The sequence below is a fragment of the Magnusiomyces paraingens genome (genome assembly GCF_902498895.1).
Source record: "Magnusiomyces paraingens strain CBS 517.90 genome assembly, contig: contig1, whole genome shotgun sequence".
NCBI lineage: Eukaryota > Fungi > Ascomycota > Dipodascomycetes > Dipodascales > Dipodascaceae > Magnusiomyces > Magnusiomyces paraingens.
Window position 1 is genome coordinate 3,118,646 of NW_022474067.1, and position 16,667 is coordinate 3,135,312.

Consider the following 16,667-nt stretch of genomic DNA (forward strand, 5'->3'; position numbering starts at 1 on the left):
GCATTAACGTTTAATTTAAACAATTCGACACGCATTAATCACGACACGAAAAAGAGAAGACTTTAAAATTCTACACGGAATGATCCAACCTGGAAGCCTCCAAGCTCAAGGACAATCTCAGAATCACCTAAGGAGTTCACTGTAACTTCCAGCTCTTCCTCATCATCCTCAAGCAGATTTGTTTTAAACACCTTGCTCACTGCTGGTAACAGCTTACCATCAAGAATAAGCTTTCCGCGAGCACGGCCACCCAAAGCCTCGTAGACACGTACAATTGCACTGGGGTTCTTGCTTCGAACAGGGAGTCCACCATACGCAACTTCAGCATCGTCCTCAAATCGCTTGATGGTACTCAGCACAAGACCAGGCTCACCCTTGACTTGAACAGCACCAAGAACTGAACTGGGTGTTACTCCAACAGCAGTGTCCCGGTACAGACCCTTGAGAGGGTGATTCAAGTTGTAGCCAGCACGCACAATGTGGTGCGACACACCGCCCTCGTGTGGCAGCAAAGCATACGTAAATGTATGGTGGCCCATATCTGCATGTGCATCAGGTGCCTTGGGTGCACGTAGCAGTGACAGACGAATAACCTGCCCGTGAATAGAATAACCGTACTTGCAATCGTTGAGCAGGGCAATTCCATGAGAGTACTCACTATAGTCGCCCCACTTGTGTGCACAAACTTCAAATTTGGCAACGTCCCAACTAGTATTGAAATGAGTAGGCCGCTTCACAATGCCAAACTGTGTCTCATAAGATGCAGTTTCACTAAAGATATCAACAGGAAACTCAACCTTGAGGAACTTGCACTCTTCATGCCACTCAACGCTGCAGTCAAAGCGCAAAAGACTGCCATCGACAATATCTGCGTTAGAAGGAGCACCTACAGCATCAAGAGAAATGCGAGTAACAATACTGCTTTTCTCACTAATTTTTTGAGAAACCTCAATCTCAGCCCTTAAAGGACCACTCTTGGTAATTTTACCGGTACCCTTTCCAAGCTCGTGGCGGGTGTCGAGCGAATAAAGCTCGGTATCCCAAGCTTGCCAATAGAGAGGCTGATCCTCAAGAATAACCAGCTTGTTACCAGCCTCACCCTTTAGAATAAGCTCACGATTGTGCTTAATGTCATAAAGAGACGTTAGGTGACCACCATCAATCGTAGCTCTAAGAAGACCATTTTCAAGCAAAAAAACATTGGGAGCAATTTCTTGAGCAGTAGCCTCGCTGGTAGAAAAGGCCTCAAAGTCAGCTTGAGAAACTGGGGTAGCAACCTCGGAACCAGCTTCACTAGAAACAAGCACAAGGTGAGTGCCATCATTTGACTGAACAGCTGCAGAGTCAACAGGTGCAGGAACCTCAACGACTTCAAGACGAGGCCAAGGCATTGTATTGACAGCAATGAACTCAGAAGTAGCAGTCTTGGGGGCATCAGAGAGCCCAAGAGCTTCAAGAGCTTCGTTAGTCAACTTATGTGCACGCTTGTAAACATCGGCGTAAATAATCTTGACATCGTCATAAACCATCTCAATTGAAGAGCCAGGTAAAACATCGTGGAACTGGTTCAAACACACATCTTTCCAAAGCTCATCAATATCCTTCTTTGGATACTTGTAAGACTTACTTGAAAGAGAAGCAAGCGTAGCGTAAAACTCGAGATCATGGAGAATAATCTCAGAGCGGCGGTTATGCTTCTTAGTATCACTCTGAGAAGTGTAAGTACCTCTATGGAACTCAAAGTAAAGCTCACCAATCCAAGTCACCAGTTCCTTTCCATTTTTAGTGCTGTCAGCAATCGAGTTGTAGAACTCATCAACAGTAGTACCCGAGTGAACACGAGGAAGCATGCCGACTGTGTCAGATACACCGCGGCATCGACGCAATTTTTCAAGCATCTCGGCAGTAGGGCCGCCACCACCATCACCATGACCATAAAGCAGCATACCATGATGATCAACATCCATGTTTTTGTTTTGCTTAAGAGAACGAGCAACGTCACCAAAGTGAGCAGCAGCGGTGTATGTATCATCAGGAGGCATATGGCAAATAACCTGAGAGCCGTCCAAAGCGACCCAGTTAAATGTAGTGTTGGGAAACTTGTTGATATTGTTCCATGAAAGTTTCTGGGTTAAAAAACGGTCCATTTCAGCACCGCGACAAAGCTGAGGAATTTGGGCACTGTATCCAAAGGTATCAGGAAGCCAAAAAGTACGTGAACGCTGACCAAAATGCTCTTCAAAGAACCGCTGACCAAGAAGAAATTGACGTACAATAGCTTCACCAGTTGGCATATTGGTGTCGTTCTCAACCCAAGAACCACCAACAGGGATAAAGCGACCCTCCTTGACAGCCGCTTGAATACGCGTAAAGAGCTCTGGGTGGTCCTGGAGAAGCCATTCCATTTGCTGAGCCTGAGAAGCAGCAAACACGTACTCGGGGTAACGTTCCAGCAAGTCTAACTGTGAAGACCATGAACGAGCAACCTTGCGGCGGGTCTCAGCATAAGGCCAAAGCCAGGCCGTATCGATATGGCAGTTGCCAATTGCCGTAACTTCCGCGGCTAGAGGGCTCTTGTAAACCTTTGACGAATCAACCAACTTGCCGACATACTCTTTAGAAATTTTACGACACTCAGCAATTGTTTCGTCTGGGCGTGCGGGGTCGAACGTATCCATAATCAAATTAGCTACTTCACGAGCCTTGTGCTTTTGCCATGAATCGTCAGGCAGTTCACGTGCGGCGTCTCCGATAATCCAAAAGTCAATGTACAGTGCACGAGCCTCTAGGTTGGGGACAAGCAGCTCAACAGTAGACAGTGTAAACCAACGGTTATTATCAGGTGGGTGAATGTCATCAGGAGTACCATTACCAAACATTCCATTGCAGGCCATTTCTATGTAAAACAAGTGTTTCTTGCCATCCTTCTGCCATTCACTGGGAACAATCCATTCTTTTCTTTCGGCACCACTAAGACCAACAACAATGGTTCCATCTTCGTAGTAAATGCAGCCCTCGTTTCCGGCATCCCACTTGAAAATCACTTGTTCTTCGTCAGCCCACTCGGCAGGAACTGTAATTTCAATGCGGAACCAGTGAGTTGACCACGACGGACCAAACGACTCACCACGCTCAGTTGGGCGCCACTTGGCTGTAGGAACCACGTCATTGAACAATGGGCGCGCACTATTAGGAACAGAATAAACTTCAAGAGTGATATGAGGGCTTCCAGAAACGGTCTTGCGGTCATAAAAGTTAGGGAGGTTGAGAGCCTTGTACTCGCCATTGGCTGTGAAAAGACGAAGTCTGTTTTCGTAGATACTCTGCACCTTTTTAAAAACAGGCGCGGTATTACGAAGTGGATATTTTCCCATAATGCTGAAAAATAGTTGACTAACTAGATGAAATAGAAGAAATTGTTGAAATTTTATATAGTAAAAAAAAAAAAATTAAAGGTTGAGTTTTGAGAGGAGGAAGAGAAGGAAAAACAAAAGTGATTTTTTGAGAGAAGATAGGATTAAAACAGCGTGGTCTTGGTAAATTCAAATATCCCACCAGCCTCCTCCTCCCCCAAAATAACCTTTAGGCGGGGGTGGAAATAAAGAAATTGGGTCCGCCCTGGATTTGTAACAAGTTCTGTAACCTGAAACAACCGGGTAAGTAATTAGGTAAGTTGGAGAGATTCCTTTGGTAGCTTTTGAAAAATCAATTTGGAAAGTAAAGTAGCTCATGAAGTAATTCATTAATCATTATTCTAAAAATCTATATATATAAATACAAAACAAACCAAAATATATGTTTAATAAAGGAAAAATTAAACGTTTTTGTAAATACCAAGCTTGAGACGATTGACTTTTAAAATCGCATACGCGCATAATCTATAAAGAACAAGACAAACAGTTAATAAGCCCATGTATACTTGGAATCGTTTATTTGAAATAGAAATTCCATAAGTATCCAAAACTTGCTTTCCATTCATAAGAGCACATTCACCTGTAGTGCTATCAATTTCCTGGCCCTCACAGGAAAACTTAAGGCTTTCTGGAAATGCATGCTTAGCAACCACGCCAACTGCATACTTTAACGGGGATATCCAGTTGATTGCACGCAAAACAGGAGGCATGTGAAATGACATTACCCCAGACATCATAGTTGCAATAGAAAGAAAAACAGAAATAATATTCATTGCAAACCCTTCATGCATAAAAATTGTGTTGAATGCAATGCCAATTGATTCACCGCAGTTGACTATAACCAGAACGCAATAAGTAGATATGAAGAACATACTAGCAGAACGACCAAAATCCGTGGCTAATGCATATAAACAAGAAAACATCATTGCTGTGATAACTTCAAAGGGAAGCTCAATAAAGGTGTAAGTCAAAAAAAATGGAGTAACACCGTATATACCATCATCATACTCACGGTAGAATACAGATCGCTCTGAAGGATATACTGCGATATTGTTAAGCATCCCGACAAAGTACACCGAGGTCACTTGTTGCAGCAAGCCAAGGCGATCTGAGATTCCAACGTAGCTATCATGAAGCGGAGAATAATACAAGGCAAGAACACCTGCAATGCCAGAAACTTGAGTCAGACGAGCTACAAGTAAATGCGGGGATTTCATAATATTTGTCAAACTTCGACTTAGCAATATCATAAAAATAAACTGAGTATTGTTTTTATGTGTTGGAGCTGCAACTGGCATTTCAGGATAAACTTGACTGTAGGTAGTAGTAGTTTTTTTTTCTGATGTTTCATTTTTTTCCCAGCTTTCAATAAGCATTTTAGCCCGTTCCTTCGAAGATACTTCAAGCTCTGCGCTTTGAAAATTTATAGATACCAAGTCAAGAAGATGGTCTGCTGGATTGGTAAAAGATGGACATGGGTATCCGATTTTATCAAGATAAGGGAAAAGGTTTTGCGGTGAATCATTGTATGCAGTGTAACCACCTTTAGCTAAAAGTAAAATGTTACCAAAACGAGGGAACATATCAGAGCGGGGCTGATGGATAGAACAAATAATAGTTCTGCCTTCAGCAGCTAAACCTTCTAGAACATCCAGAATAGAGGCTGCTGTGAAACTATCTAGTCCTGATGTGGGCTCATCCAATAGTAAGACTTGGGGGTCATTCAATAACTGAGCACTAATGGAAACTCGGCGCTTTTCGCCACCAGAAATTCCTTTTACCTGGACGTCATCTCCAATTGGTGTATTAGCACAGTATTTTAGGCCCATTTTAAGTATAATGTTATCAGCGATTTGACGTTTTTCCGAGAGTGAAAAATGGTTGGGCAGCCGCAAGTAAGCCGCATAATGCAATGTTTCGCGAACAGTCAAGGCTGGTAATAAACCGTCATCTTCTTGAGTGACAAACGAACATGACGTAACTTTGGACCCGTTAAAATATATACTTTTGGAAGATGAGTATCTAGAAAATAGACTGGAATTTAAACGGCCAGCAATAAGGTTTAAAAGTGAACTTTTCCCAGAACCACTAGGTCCTAAAATGGCATTTATTTTCCCTGGTACAAAAGTTGCATTGACATCATTTAAAATATTTATTTTGTTCATTCTGCCATAATTCAAAAAATCAAATTTGCTAATTGAAAGCTTCAAGTCTTTAATATCAACAGTGACTCTAGAAGCGACAGTTGCATTAAAAAATTCATTGCCTTCGGTTTTGATGGGTTTAAGCTCGGACGAGGAAGTTCTTAAAGACTTTTGCTGTGCCATTGTCATTTTGACAGGAAAGTAATATAAAACAATTGCTGCGAGAAGATAAAAAGAAACTGCCCAGGCTGTCAGAATACCAAGAGGAGCCGCTATCCAATTGGTACGAAATCCCATGGATTTGACAGCGTATTCACCAGAATACGATAAGCATTCGGGAACTGATGGATCATTTCCATAAGGACAGTCACCAAAATAGTTTTGGAACTGGTTATTGATCACAGCTGTATACGAATAGTAAAGGTATGCCACCCAACGTGTCCATCTGACATAAACGGGCAAATGAGCACTGTTTACAAAAAAGCCACAAGCCATGAATTGGACAGTAAAGAAAAGATTACTGATAAGCGAGGCGATGGCAAAATCTCTTGAAATGGAAGTGCTCAATGTCGCAAAAAAAACGGCGGCATAATGATCTAAAAGACTGGCAGCAAAGTAAATGAAAAACTGTGTGGCAGTACGGGAAAATCCTATCATAAAGTAAGAAATGATTGAGAAAAAAAGCGGAACAAACAAATCTTCTGTGAGACATTTAGAAAGACGGCGAGAAATGAGAAAGCCAGCCACTGAAACACATCCTTCGCTTCTTTCCCTGTCATAAACTTTTAAGTCTATTCGGCAAAGACGATAGGTTTCATAAACAAGTAAAAGATATCCTTGGAGTGAGACTGAAATGTAAACTGCGCCAAACTGGGATCGAATCCCTTGAATGGAGCCATCAAGTTTATAAAAAATCCAGCCCACGATAATCCCCATGGAAATGCACTCAAATAGCAATCCTGCATAACCCATTGGGTCTCTATAAGAGATAATGAATTGTCGTTTAGTAAGAGCAATGACTTGACGGAAAAGAGGAACAACATTGGTGAGTGGTTCCGCAGACGAAGAAGTCAACGAAAGGTTTGAAAAGGAACCGCCATTTTTAAGTTTCTGGTAATGAAGGTCCCATGACTTGACAAGATTATTCACACGACAAGTAGTCAATTCTTCTGAGTCTGAAGTACGAGAGTCGACAGCACAAATATCAATGATAAAGTCTGCGGGATTAACATGAAGAGGAAGATTGTGTCCACAAGTTTCGAAATAAGAAATAACATCAGTAACAGGACCCGAATAAGCCAAACGACCCCCGCGAGTCAAAACCGAAATAGAGTCGAGAAGGAAAAAAATGTCAGAACGAGGCTGATGAATACTCATGATTACTGTACGACCAGCAAGAGCAAGGTTTTTACATGTTCGAACCAAAAGATATGCAGAGTTTGCATCTAGTCCGGTCGTTGGCTCGTCAAGAAAAAGCACGGATGGGTTTGCGAGGAGTTGTATTCCGATGGAGAGGCGTCGTTTTTCTCCTCCCGAAAGACCTCGATGAGACGTAGAGCCAACTAGGGTATCTGCACATTCCAAAAGACCTAGTTCGCGGATGGTTTTTTCGACGAGCTCGTGACGCTTAGCTTTTGAAACAGAATTGGGAAGACGGAGGTCTGCTGAATAAGTAAGAGTTTCCCGACAAGTTAGCGTAGGCTCTAAAATGTCTTGTTGGAGAACAAAGGCATGTGACACTGAAGAAATCCTTGGCAGACCATTGTAGGTTACCACTCCAGACTTTTCTGCAACGGAGGAAGAAACTGATGACCGGTCCGCTAGTGCGTTTAAAAGGGTCGTTTTCCCAGAACCGGACCCACCAATAATGGCCATCAATGAACCTGGTAGGACTTGAAAAGAAACATCTTGAAGGATTTTGACAGAATTTGAGGCGAGATTGGAATTTGAAGAATTTGAGGTATTTGAAGCAGAAGAAAAAGGCGATAACCTTGATAAAAACGAAGAAGACTTTTTAATAGCCAATGATAAGTTTTCGACAGATACTGTAACTTGAGGAACGGGGTCAAGCGAAATTACATTTAAAGATGATGATGATAAAGTACCTTTTGAGTTCGAAAGTGGAGGAGGCAATGCTTGCGAGACACCTTGCTCAATGTAATCTATTTGATTCATGTTTTTTTTACTTAAATGTTCATAGTGAAAATCTCAAAGGTATATGTGGTAAGAAAAAGAATTAAAAAAGAATTAAAAAAAAAATTAAAGGAATAAAAGGAAATCTTAGCAAAAGTTTTCTCTCAAACTATCAAAGCATTATTTCTAATAAATTGATAAGTATTGATCACTGTACGACTTCCCATAGTTTTTATGTTTATTTTTATTTTTGATTGCGTATTTTAAAAAAAAATGAGTTTGTTAAAACCGTCTGATGTAACACTGTACAATATTGTAGTTTGCAAGCTTTATAAAGAGCTTATATAACGTCAGTTAGCGTTATATTAAAAGAAATTAAGGGGAAATTAAATAAAATAAAATAAAATTAAATAGAAAAAAAGCGGTTAACTTTTAATTGAGCCGTGCAAGAGCTTAATGATTGCTATGTTTAGTACTCAAGTGTAAAACGGTGTCCATCAAAAAAAAAAAAAAAAAAACCTTAGACTTAACTTAAATTAAATTAACTTCAATTTAGTTTAGTTTAATTAAAGAAATAGTTACGTTTATCTTTTGTATTAATATGACAAAAAAAAGGTTTTGTAATTTAATTTTGTGTAATAACAAGTTCATTTATTTATCACAATAAATCCTCCCAAAAAAAAAAAAAAAATAAAATTAAAAATAAAAATTCCAATTTTCTCCAGCATCTCCTCTTTAAAACATTTGTAAACTTAAGTAAATAATAAATCATTCATCAAACATGGCAGACAGACTTGCTCAAATCTATGGAACAGAAAAAGATAAGGTTAACTGGTAAGTGTAAAATCCTTTATTTGATTTTCCATGATTCTAACCTTTTGTACAGTTCTTTTTACAACAAAATCGGTGCATGTCGACATGGCGACAAGTGTGCGCGACATCATATCAAGCCATCCTACTCGCAAACTATCATCTGTCGCAACATGTATCAGAACCCCGAAAATGAGCCAAACAACCATTTGACGCCAGAGGAGATGAAACAGCACTTTCTGGCTTTCTATGAAGACTTATTTTGTGAGTGTGCACTCTTTGGAAAAGTCGAAGAAATGGTAGTCTGTGAAAATAACAATGACCATTTAGCAGGAAACGTGTACGTGCGCTTCAAATATGAAGAGGATGCAGCTAAAGCCTGTGAAAAGTTCAATAACCGATGGTATGACAAGCGACCAATATACTGTGAACTTTCACCAGTCACAGACTTTAGTGAAGCCTGTTGTCGCCAACACGAAACAAAAGATTGCAAACGCGGAGGATTTTGTAATTTTATTCATGCTAAACGTCCTCCGCGTGAGTTTTTGCGCGAACTCCAACTTGAGCAGCTCCGCAGCTTGAAAGACAAAGGTAAAACTGATGATCTCAACGATAGTGACTCTGAATCCGATTCAGAGTTTCGTTCGCGCCGACGACGATGATATATGTTTATCGTCCTTGAAGCATGGTTTTATTCTTTTTTTTGTTTTTGTTTTTGTTTTTTGTGTAGAGTTCTATAGTAATTAGTTGTTGTATAAGTATAATAAAATATTAGTCGCCACCACAAAAAAAAAAAAAAAAAAAATAATCTACCAACATTCTTTTTTTTCTGCCTCACCACCAAACTTTTCATATCCACATCACCATTTAATACTTTGAAATTCGAAACCCCATCCTCGTCTTAAATAGACTTTTATACAAACATCTATACAATGGCTGATAGATACTCTTTTTCTCTTACGACTTTCTCGCCCAGGTATATTTTTTTGTATAACCAATTGTTTTTTTTTTTCTGAAGATACTAACCTTGAAATCCTTAGTGGCAAGCTTACTCAGATCGATTATGCCCTCCAGGCCGTCAACAAGGGTGTTACTTCCTTAGGAATCAAAGGTGTGTTTCACAACTAAATTATCATTTACCTCTAATTGTTTCTAACACATATCTCCAGCTTCTAATGGCATTGTACTTGCCACGGAAAAGAAATCATCTTCCCATTTGATCAACACAGATACACTTTCCAAAGTTGACCTCATCACTCCTGATATTGGTGTTGTTTACAGCGGAATGGGTCCTGATTACCGCGTACTTTTGGGCCAAGCACGCAAACTTTCGCATACTGCTTACAAGCGCATTTACAACGAGTACCCCCCAACACGCATCATGGTTCAGGAGGTCGCTAAGGTGATGCAAGAGGCTACACAAAGCGGTGGTGTCCGTCCCTACGGTGTCTCATTGCTTATTGCTGGATGGGATCAACACTTTGGCTATGGCCTGTACCAAGTGGACCCTTCAGGTGCTTATTTTCCTTGGAAAGCCACTGCTATTGGAAAGGGCTCAACTTCGGCAAAGACCTTTTTAGAGAAACGTTGGAATGAGGAGCTGGAACTCGAAGATGCCATCCACATTGCTCTTCTTACTCTGAAAGAGTCCATTGAGGGCGAAATGAATGGTGATACAGTCGAAATTGCTGTTGTAAGCGAGCCCGCAGACCATCTTTTGGGAGTGCGGGGTGTTGCTGGCGCTGAGGGCCCACGATTCCGCAAGCTTAGCGCTCAAGAAATTGATGATCGTTTGGATGCTTTATAAATAAGACGGTCAATTTGATATGGGGCTATTTTTATACACATGTAATGAATGAAATGATGTCGAGATAAACCTGCTTATTATTATTATTATTATTTTTTTTTTTTTGATGCTAACTTTTTTATGGATATTTTGTTTTTCTTGTATATATATTATTTTTGTTTTTTTTTTATTTATATATATATTTGTTTGCCACCAACATGAAAAAAACCATCTCATCTATTATCGCTGCTCGACTTATGGCCGAAGGCGTCGGTGCTTCGGTGCGCCGATCAATCGGCTCTCGTCATTTACGCCAATTATCACCTTTTTTACTGCTCGACTATATGGAAACAGCCAACACTGAAGCATCCTTCCCAGACCACCCTCATCGCGGCTTAGAAACGGTAACCTACGTGTTACAGGGCACAATCGAACACGAGGACTTTACAGGGTCGCGAGGTGTTCTAGGTCCTGGTGATTGCCAGGTCATGACTGCAGGAAAGGGTATCATGCATGCCGAAGTTCCTAAACCTCCAGAAAATGGAGCTGGATTGTTACCTGCTACTGGTATTCAGCTTTGGGTTGACCTGCCGGCAGATTTTAAGAACGTGGACCCTCATTATCGCGACCTTCGGCGAAATTTTATTCCAGTAACAGAACCTGCTCCAGGTTTGCGATTATATTCATTGTCAAAAGAAACAAGTATTACAAAAACACCTATTTGGTTTCTCTACTACAAGTGGTTTGGTACAAATGAACCCTTGCGTTTTGAATCACCAGTCATTCCTCCAGGATGGGCTTCCTTTATTTACGTAACAAAAGGTCAACTTACAATTGGGAACGGTCGCAGTACCGGCGGCGAAGATGCCAGTAGCAACAGAAGTATTCTGGAAAATCAAAGTAATCTCAATGAAAATACCCTAGAAAGTCAGCTAATTGTTGGTGATAAGGTTCTTGGAGAACATGATTTAGCTGCCTTTGAGCGCAGTCATGAAGCAGAAGAGAAAATTGTCGTGGACTTGCCTGTGGACCTTCCAGTAACCCACACTGCATTTGGAAATGATGAAAAGTCTTCTGTGGAGTTTCTTATATGTGCGGGACAACCGTTAGAACAACCAGTCTTCAGAGACATGTTTTTTGTAGAGTTGTCCAAGGAAGATCTACGACAGTCCAAAGTAGACTACCGCGACAAAACCAACGGCTTTGAACGAGGGCGAGATTGGAAGAGCAAAATAGCAGGCTCGATAAACTATAAATTCACATATAAAACAAAGTAGATATAAATTAACTATCCGAATCATCATCATTCTTGAAGGGGTTGCGGATGGGCTCAATAACCAGGTTGGGCTTAACAAGTACCCTCGGTTTGACCATCTTTTGGTGAGCCATACGCGTCGACCATTCCTGGCCAATAGGCATGCGCAACGACCGTTCATATTGTTCCCGTGTCTCGAACGGGAATGGAATCTTGTCGGCGTGTAAATGACTTTGGTCAGCTGTCAACCGTTCGTTAATAATAACATTTTCAAGCTTTGCATCGCGACGGTTCTGGGCGCGCACAACACCTGCCACCTTACGCACAAACCGCTTTTTGGGTCGTGCGGAAAGGCCTGCACCACCCCAACCTCCCCAACCAGGGAGAGTGACATCCTCAACACGATCGTCATCACGTTTGGTTATCGAGGCCTTTTCTTCTTCAAACTCGGCAACAACATCGTCACCAGAAAAGGCCTGTTTAACAAGATCTGTCTGCTTGAACGAAATGCGCGAAGATCTGTCGTCATCACTATCACTATCGTTATCGTTATCACCAAACGGATCAACCACATTAAGAGTTTCATTCATATCAATCAAACCGTCCCGAGCAGAAGCTTTGGTCTCGCGTTTCCCGGCCGCCTTCTTACGCTGCTTTTTAATTTCAGCTTGTGACTTGTCAGAAGCAGAGCTATCACGTCCCAAAACAGTTACGCTGCTTTTCTTTTTGTGGATATCATTGTTACCTGTGAGCCAAGGATTTTCTTCATCAGAATCATTATCGGAATTGCCATCCTGTTCACGCTCCCGGAAGCTAACCTTCTTTTGTTTTTTGCTGCTAGGTTGTTCTTCATCATTATCATCATCATCGTAAACAACGCGTACACGGCCAATACCATTAGTGGCATCATTGTCCTCGTCTTCCTCTTCCTCTTCCTCTTCACTGCCATTGTTGGTACCACGCGCTTTGCGCTTGTGAGAAGCACGTAAGCGGCTTTCTAGAGAGTCTTCATCAAGCTCCATGTCGTCACGAGCTTCCTTAACAGCTTTCCTGGCCTCAATTCGGGCTTTTTCCGAGCCTGGCGTGTATTTTCGGCGACCTTCATTAATGACCACGTTAGCGCCCTTTGTGCGTCCGCCATCTTCCGAGTCTTCATCTTCACTGCCAAATCCATCAACAGCGTCGCGAGCACGGCGTAATTCCTCCTTGGCTGTCTGGTTGCGTTTCCGCTCGGCCTCTTCGGCATCCAGCATAAATTTCATTGCAAGCACACCTTTACCCAATTTTTGTTTTGTAGAAAGAGTTTGCTCGTCATCACTGTCAGAGCCCTCACCATTTAGAAACTTTTGTTCAGCATCGGAATCATCAGAATCAGAACCCCCAGCACGACCAAGCATCTTTTCGCGAAGAGCTTCACTTTTAAGTAGCATCTCTTCAAGTTCTTTGCGAGTAGCAACATCTTTAGTCATTCCATGTTTAATCATGTCGCGAGCCCACTTGCCACCAGTCTTGTGTCGTTGTCCAATACGTTCACGCGCTCGCTGCATATCATGTTCATCATTGTAGTCCTCTTCATCTTCTTCTTCACTGCCAGCCTCACGCATGAGTTCTTCCTCACGTTCACGCTCCTTTCTGTGAATTTTGCGGTAAGTCTTTGACTTGATTTTTTTAATGCGTCGTGCTTTCTGTTGTTCACGGTATGCCAGTTCCTTCATTTTGCGGATTTGCGCACGGTGTTGTTGTAATTCTTCTAAAGTCATTTGTGCTGGTGCAAGCTCCTCAAATGTGTCTGGCTGACTGCTTTGCTTAGGACCGAGTTGTGATGCTTTGAGCATTTCATTTATGCGACGCTCCATTTCAGTAGCCGGTTCTTGGTCATTGCTAGCACCCGAAATTGTGTGAGGAACAATCTTACGGGGTTCAACCATTGGGAACGATAAATGTTCAGCCTCCTTCATTGTGTTAACCGTTTCTTTCCATTTGCCAACCTCTTCTTTTGTCAAATCGTATGCAGCTCGACGTTCTAATCTTTGTTGAATATGCTTGGCCAGTGGAACAGCAAGTGTCATTGATTTTTCCTTTTTAGATACTCCAGATGAGCCGTTAGATGTATCAATTAATTTTAAATGTGAAGCAACATCTTTATCAGCAACTGTTCCTGCTAAATCAGCAAGAGAAAGCTTTCCTTCGCCAAAGGTATTAAATCCAAAGGTAGATGATCGCACTGAAAACTCGCTCTCGGCAGCAGCACTGGTTTGTTGGAGCTTTTCATAGTCGTCAGCGGTAAGTGCAGAAGATCCGTTCTTTTTTGTGACTTTAGCTGGCTTTTTCAGATCAGAAATCATAGCTTGAAGGTTGCTGAGCTGCTCCTCATCAATTTCGTCCACATCTTCATCATCCGAAAGCGAAAGTTCAGAGTCTTCGTCATCATCAGATTCCTCTTCTTCTTCAGAATCCTCATCGTCTTCTTCTTCCTCCTCTTCGTCCTCTTCCATCAGTTTGAAACTGCTTCCTTCTTTTTTATTCTTAATCTTTAAGCTCTTTTCGTATTCTTCTTTGTCTTTGTCATCTAAATCCCAAGCTTCAGTCAATGTTACAAACTGCGATTTGTCAATGCTAGCGTCGGATTCGTCTTCAGAAGCCAGTTCATCTTCATCATATTCAGGCTTGTAGCTTTCACCCTTGCGAATTTTGCGCTTCTTTTTCCAAACTGAACTATCCAATATTTCCTCTTCGTCTGAAGATCCAAAAGCTTCATCACTATCAATCTCTTCATCTTCATCTTCATCTAAATCCTCCTGTCCGGCAATTAAATTGCGATCGATAGGTTCATCTTCACCAGCCAAAGGATCTGGATCACTATCCTGGTCATCATCTTCATTATTTGACTTGCTGATTTTACCAGCTTTTTTGTTCTTGCGACGTTTGGCTTCCAGATCAGCCTCTGCAATGTCAAGAGCATTATACAAACGCTCACGACTTTTAGCTAAGGACACACTTGGGGGTCGCGATGCCTGAGATTTCTTCTTTTTCCCAGCTGAAGCATCTGGTAACACATTTGAAGATCTTTTGCCTGGATTCGTTCTTCGTCGAATATTTTTTCCCATTGTATTGTAAATTTTTTTTAGCGTATATATAAGGGATTGTGCAAATTCGGATAATCTGTTTAAGACCTAAAAAAAAAAATTTTTTTTTATTAAGAAGCCGCACGTATGGCAAAACTTTTCAAAGTCACATGATCATAAAATATAGGTATCACATTTACGCTTATTTAAGTATTCCTCGTCCCTTGGGAGCATTTTTTTTCTATTAAATTGAGCCTCGGCTAAATCTCTAGAAAGCATCAACCTACCTAAAGAGGAGAAATCTCACATCACGTGCGGTAACCCCACTCTTTATAAGTCTGTTCCAGGCTTATTTAATCATCTGCTCCTCCTCTTTTTTTTTCTCCTCCTCCTCCTCCTCTTCAACCAACAAAAGTTTTTTTTATTTTTTTCCCTCTTACTTATCCACTCCACAAACACCTTCTGACAGACCTATTAGAAACTAACTAGGCGACAAACACCGCTTTGTTTCTTATCTTTCATGTCTTCAGTCCAACGTCCAAAACCTTGGGAAGTCTCGTCTGGAACATCTGCTGCTAGTCTTTCACCATCTGCATCACTACCTATGAGCTCTACTCCGGCGGCGACGGCGGCGGCGGCGTCATCTCCCGCATCAACAATTTCGACAGCAACTTCTTCAACAACCCCAGAACTTCCCGCTAGACCTACATCTCTCACAACAGCAGCTCCTGCTTCAGCAGCATACTCGCCGTACTCAGCTACAGGTGCATCTTCGCTAACTGGGTTGGGAACTTCACCTTATGGCACAACATCGCCTTATGGCACCAGTTTAGGCACTGGTATTGGTGGCTACGGATCATATGGTTCAAGCTACGGCGGTTATGGCTCCTATGGCACTGGTGGCTATGGTGGCTATGGTTCATATGGAGGTTATGGTGGAGGTTATGGAGGAGGTTATGGATCACGATTTGGTATGAATGGTTTTAATGGAGCTGCAGGCGCTGGCGCGCTGGGCCCTAACGGATTTCAAAACAGCACACAGGCAACATTCCAGCTTATTGAGTCGATAGTCGGAGCCGTTGCAGGCTTTGCTCAAATGCTGGAATCTACTTATATGGCTACTCACTCATCATTCTTCGCCATGATGTCAGTGGCCGAACAGTTTAGCCATCTGAAAAACTCGCTGGGCTCGATTCTGGGAATTTTTGCTATCATGCGCTGGGCCAAAAAACTGTTAGCCAAACTTACAGGGAACTCAAAACTTAATCCAGATACAACTATTGCAAAGTCTTTAAACCCTACCGAATTTGCCAAATTTCAAGTTTCTGGACCTAAAAACTCACCCAGCCGACCACGACCATCTTTTAAGCCTCTTCTCTTTTTCTTTGCTGCTGTCTTTGGCTTTCCTTACCTTCTTAATAAATTAATTCACTCTATAGCTAACCAGGCTGAGCAGCAGCAACAGCAAATGTTTGATGAACACGGAAACCCTATTCCACAAATGCTAATGGACCCCATGTCCAATACCCCCATCGATCCTTCTAAACTTGAGTTTTGCCGCGCCATCCACGACTTTGTCCCTGAAAATCCACAAATTGAACTTGAGCTACACAAGGGCGATCTCACTGCAATTATTGCAAAGGAAGATCCATCTGGAAACCCATCTCAATGGTGGCGTGTGAGAACTAGAGATGGCCGCACAGGTTATGTTCCAAGCACTTATGTCGAAGTTATCCCCAGACGGATAGAAGAAGTTTCCACAGCCCTACCCCAAAAGGCTATTGAAGGACAAGTCCCCAAAGCTATTGATGATGAATTAAAAAAGCCTAGTAGAGCTGAAGAATTTCAACGACAAGGACTTTAAGGATAAATAAAAAACAATTGAATTTTTTTTTTTCTACTTCACTATTAGTACCCGTACCAAACACCGTTTATATGTTTAAAATATTTATGTTTATTTTATTTTGAAAAGATTTGTACAATAAAATATAGTAAAGATCTGTGATCTTGCAAAAACGAAACTTTATTTTATACCTTTTCCTCAAAGATTTATCTTTTAAA

The 16,667-nt window shown here is 41.5% G+C and overlaps 7 protein-coding genes across 7 annotated transcripts; 4 read left to right on the plus strand and 3 right to left on the minus strand.

The window, feature by feature from the left end:
• Window positions 1–62: 62 nt before the first annotated feature.
• Window positions 63–3,374, minus strand: SAPINGB_P000924 (uncharacterized protein; the record flags this gene model as incomplete). Its single annotated transcript, XM_031995647.1, has 1 exon — window positions 63–3,374. The coding sequence occupies one exon, from the start codon at window positions 3,372–3,374 to the stop codon at window positions 63–65; it is 3,312 nt and encodes a 1,103-aa protein (XP_031851538.1).
• A 440-nt stretch (window positions 3,375–3,814) lies between these two features.
• On the minus strand, window positions 3,815–7,732 carry SAPINGB_P000925 (uncharacterized protein; the record flags this gene model as incomplete). Its single annotated transcript, XM_031995648.1, has 1 exon — window positions 3,815–7,732. The coding sequence occupies one exon, from the start codon at window positions 7,730–7,732 to the stop codon at window positions 3,815–3,817; it is 3,918 nt and encodes a 1,305-aa protein (XP_031851539.1).
• A 739-nt stretch (window positions 7,733–8,471) lies between these two features.
• Window positions 8,472–9,162, plus strand: SAPINGB_P000926 (uncharacterized protein; the record flags this gene model as incomplete). Its single annotated transcript, XM_031995649.1, has 2 exons — window positions 8,472–8,524; window positions 8,577–9,162. The coding sequence occupies 2 exons, from the start codon at window positions 8,472–8,474 to the stop codon at window positions 9,160–9,162; spliced, it is 639 nt and encodes a 212-aa protein (XP_031851540.1).
• A 270-nt stretch (window positions 9,163–9,432) lies between these two features.
• Window positions 9,433–10,307, plus strand: SAPINGB_P000927 (uncharacterized protein; the record flags this gene model as incomplete). Its single annotated transcript, XM_031995650.1, has 3 exons — window positions 9,433–9,476; window positions 9,541–9,611; window positions 9,670–10,307. The coding sequence occupies 3 exons, from the start codon at window positions 9,433–9,435 to the stop codon at window positions 10,305–10,307; spliced, it is 753 nt and encodes a 250-aa protein (XP_031851541.1).
• Window positions 10,308–10,504: 197 nt separating this feature from the next.
• SAPINGB_P000928 (uncharacterized protein) lies at window positions 10,505–11,563 on the plus strand (the record flags this gene model as incomplete). The annotated part of the gene is made up of 1 exon (XM_031995651.1): window positions 10,505–11,563. One exon carries the CDS (start codon window positions 10,505–10,507, stop codon window positions 11,561–11,563), a length of 1,059 nt encoding a protein of 352 aa, XP_031851542.1.
• A 7-nt stretch (window positions 11,564–11,570) lies between these two features.
• SAPINGB_P000929 (uncharacterized protein) lies at window positions 11,571–14,648 on the minus strand (the record flags this gene model as incomplete). The annotated part of the gene is made up of 1 exon (XM_031995652.1): window positions 11,571–14,648. One exon carries the CDS (start codon window positions 14,646–14,648, stop codon window positions 11,571–11,573), a length of 3,078 nt encoding a protein of 1,025 aa, XP_031851543.1.
• A 478-nt stretch (window positions 14,649–15,126) lies between these two features.
• Window positions 15,127–16,470, plus strand: SAPINGB_P000930 (uncharacterized protein; the record flags this gene model as incomplete). Its single annotated transcript, XM_031995653.1, has 1 exon — window positions 15,127–16,470. The coding sequence occupies one exon, from the start codon at window positions 15,127–15,129 to the stop codon at window positions 16,468–16,470; it is 1,344 nt and encodes a 447-aa protein (XP_031851544.1).
• Window positions 16,471–16,667: the final 197 nt, after the last annotated feature.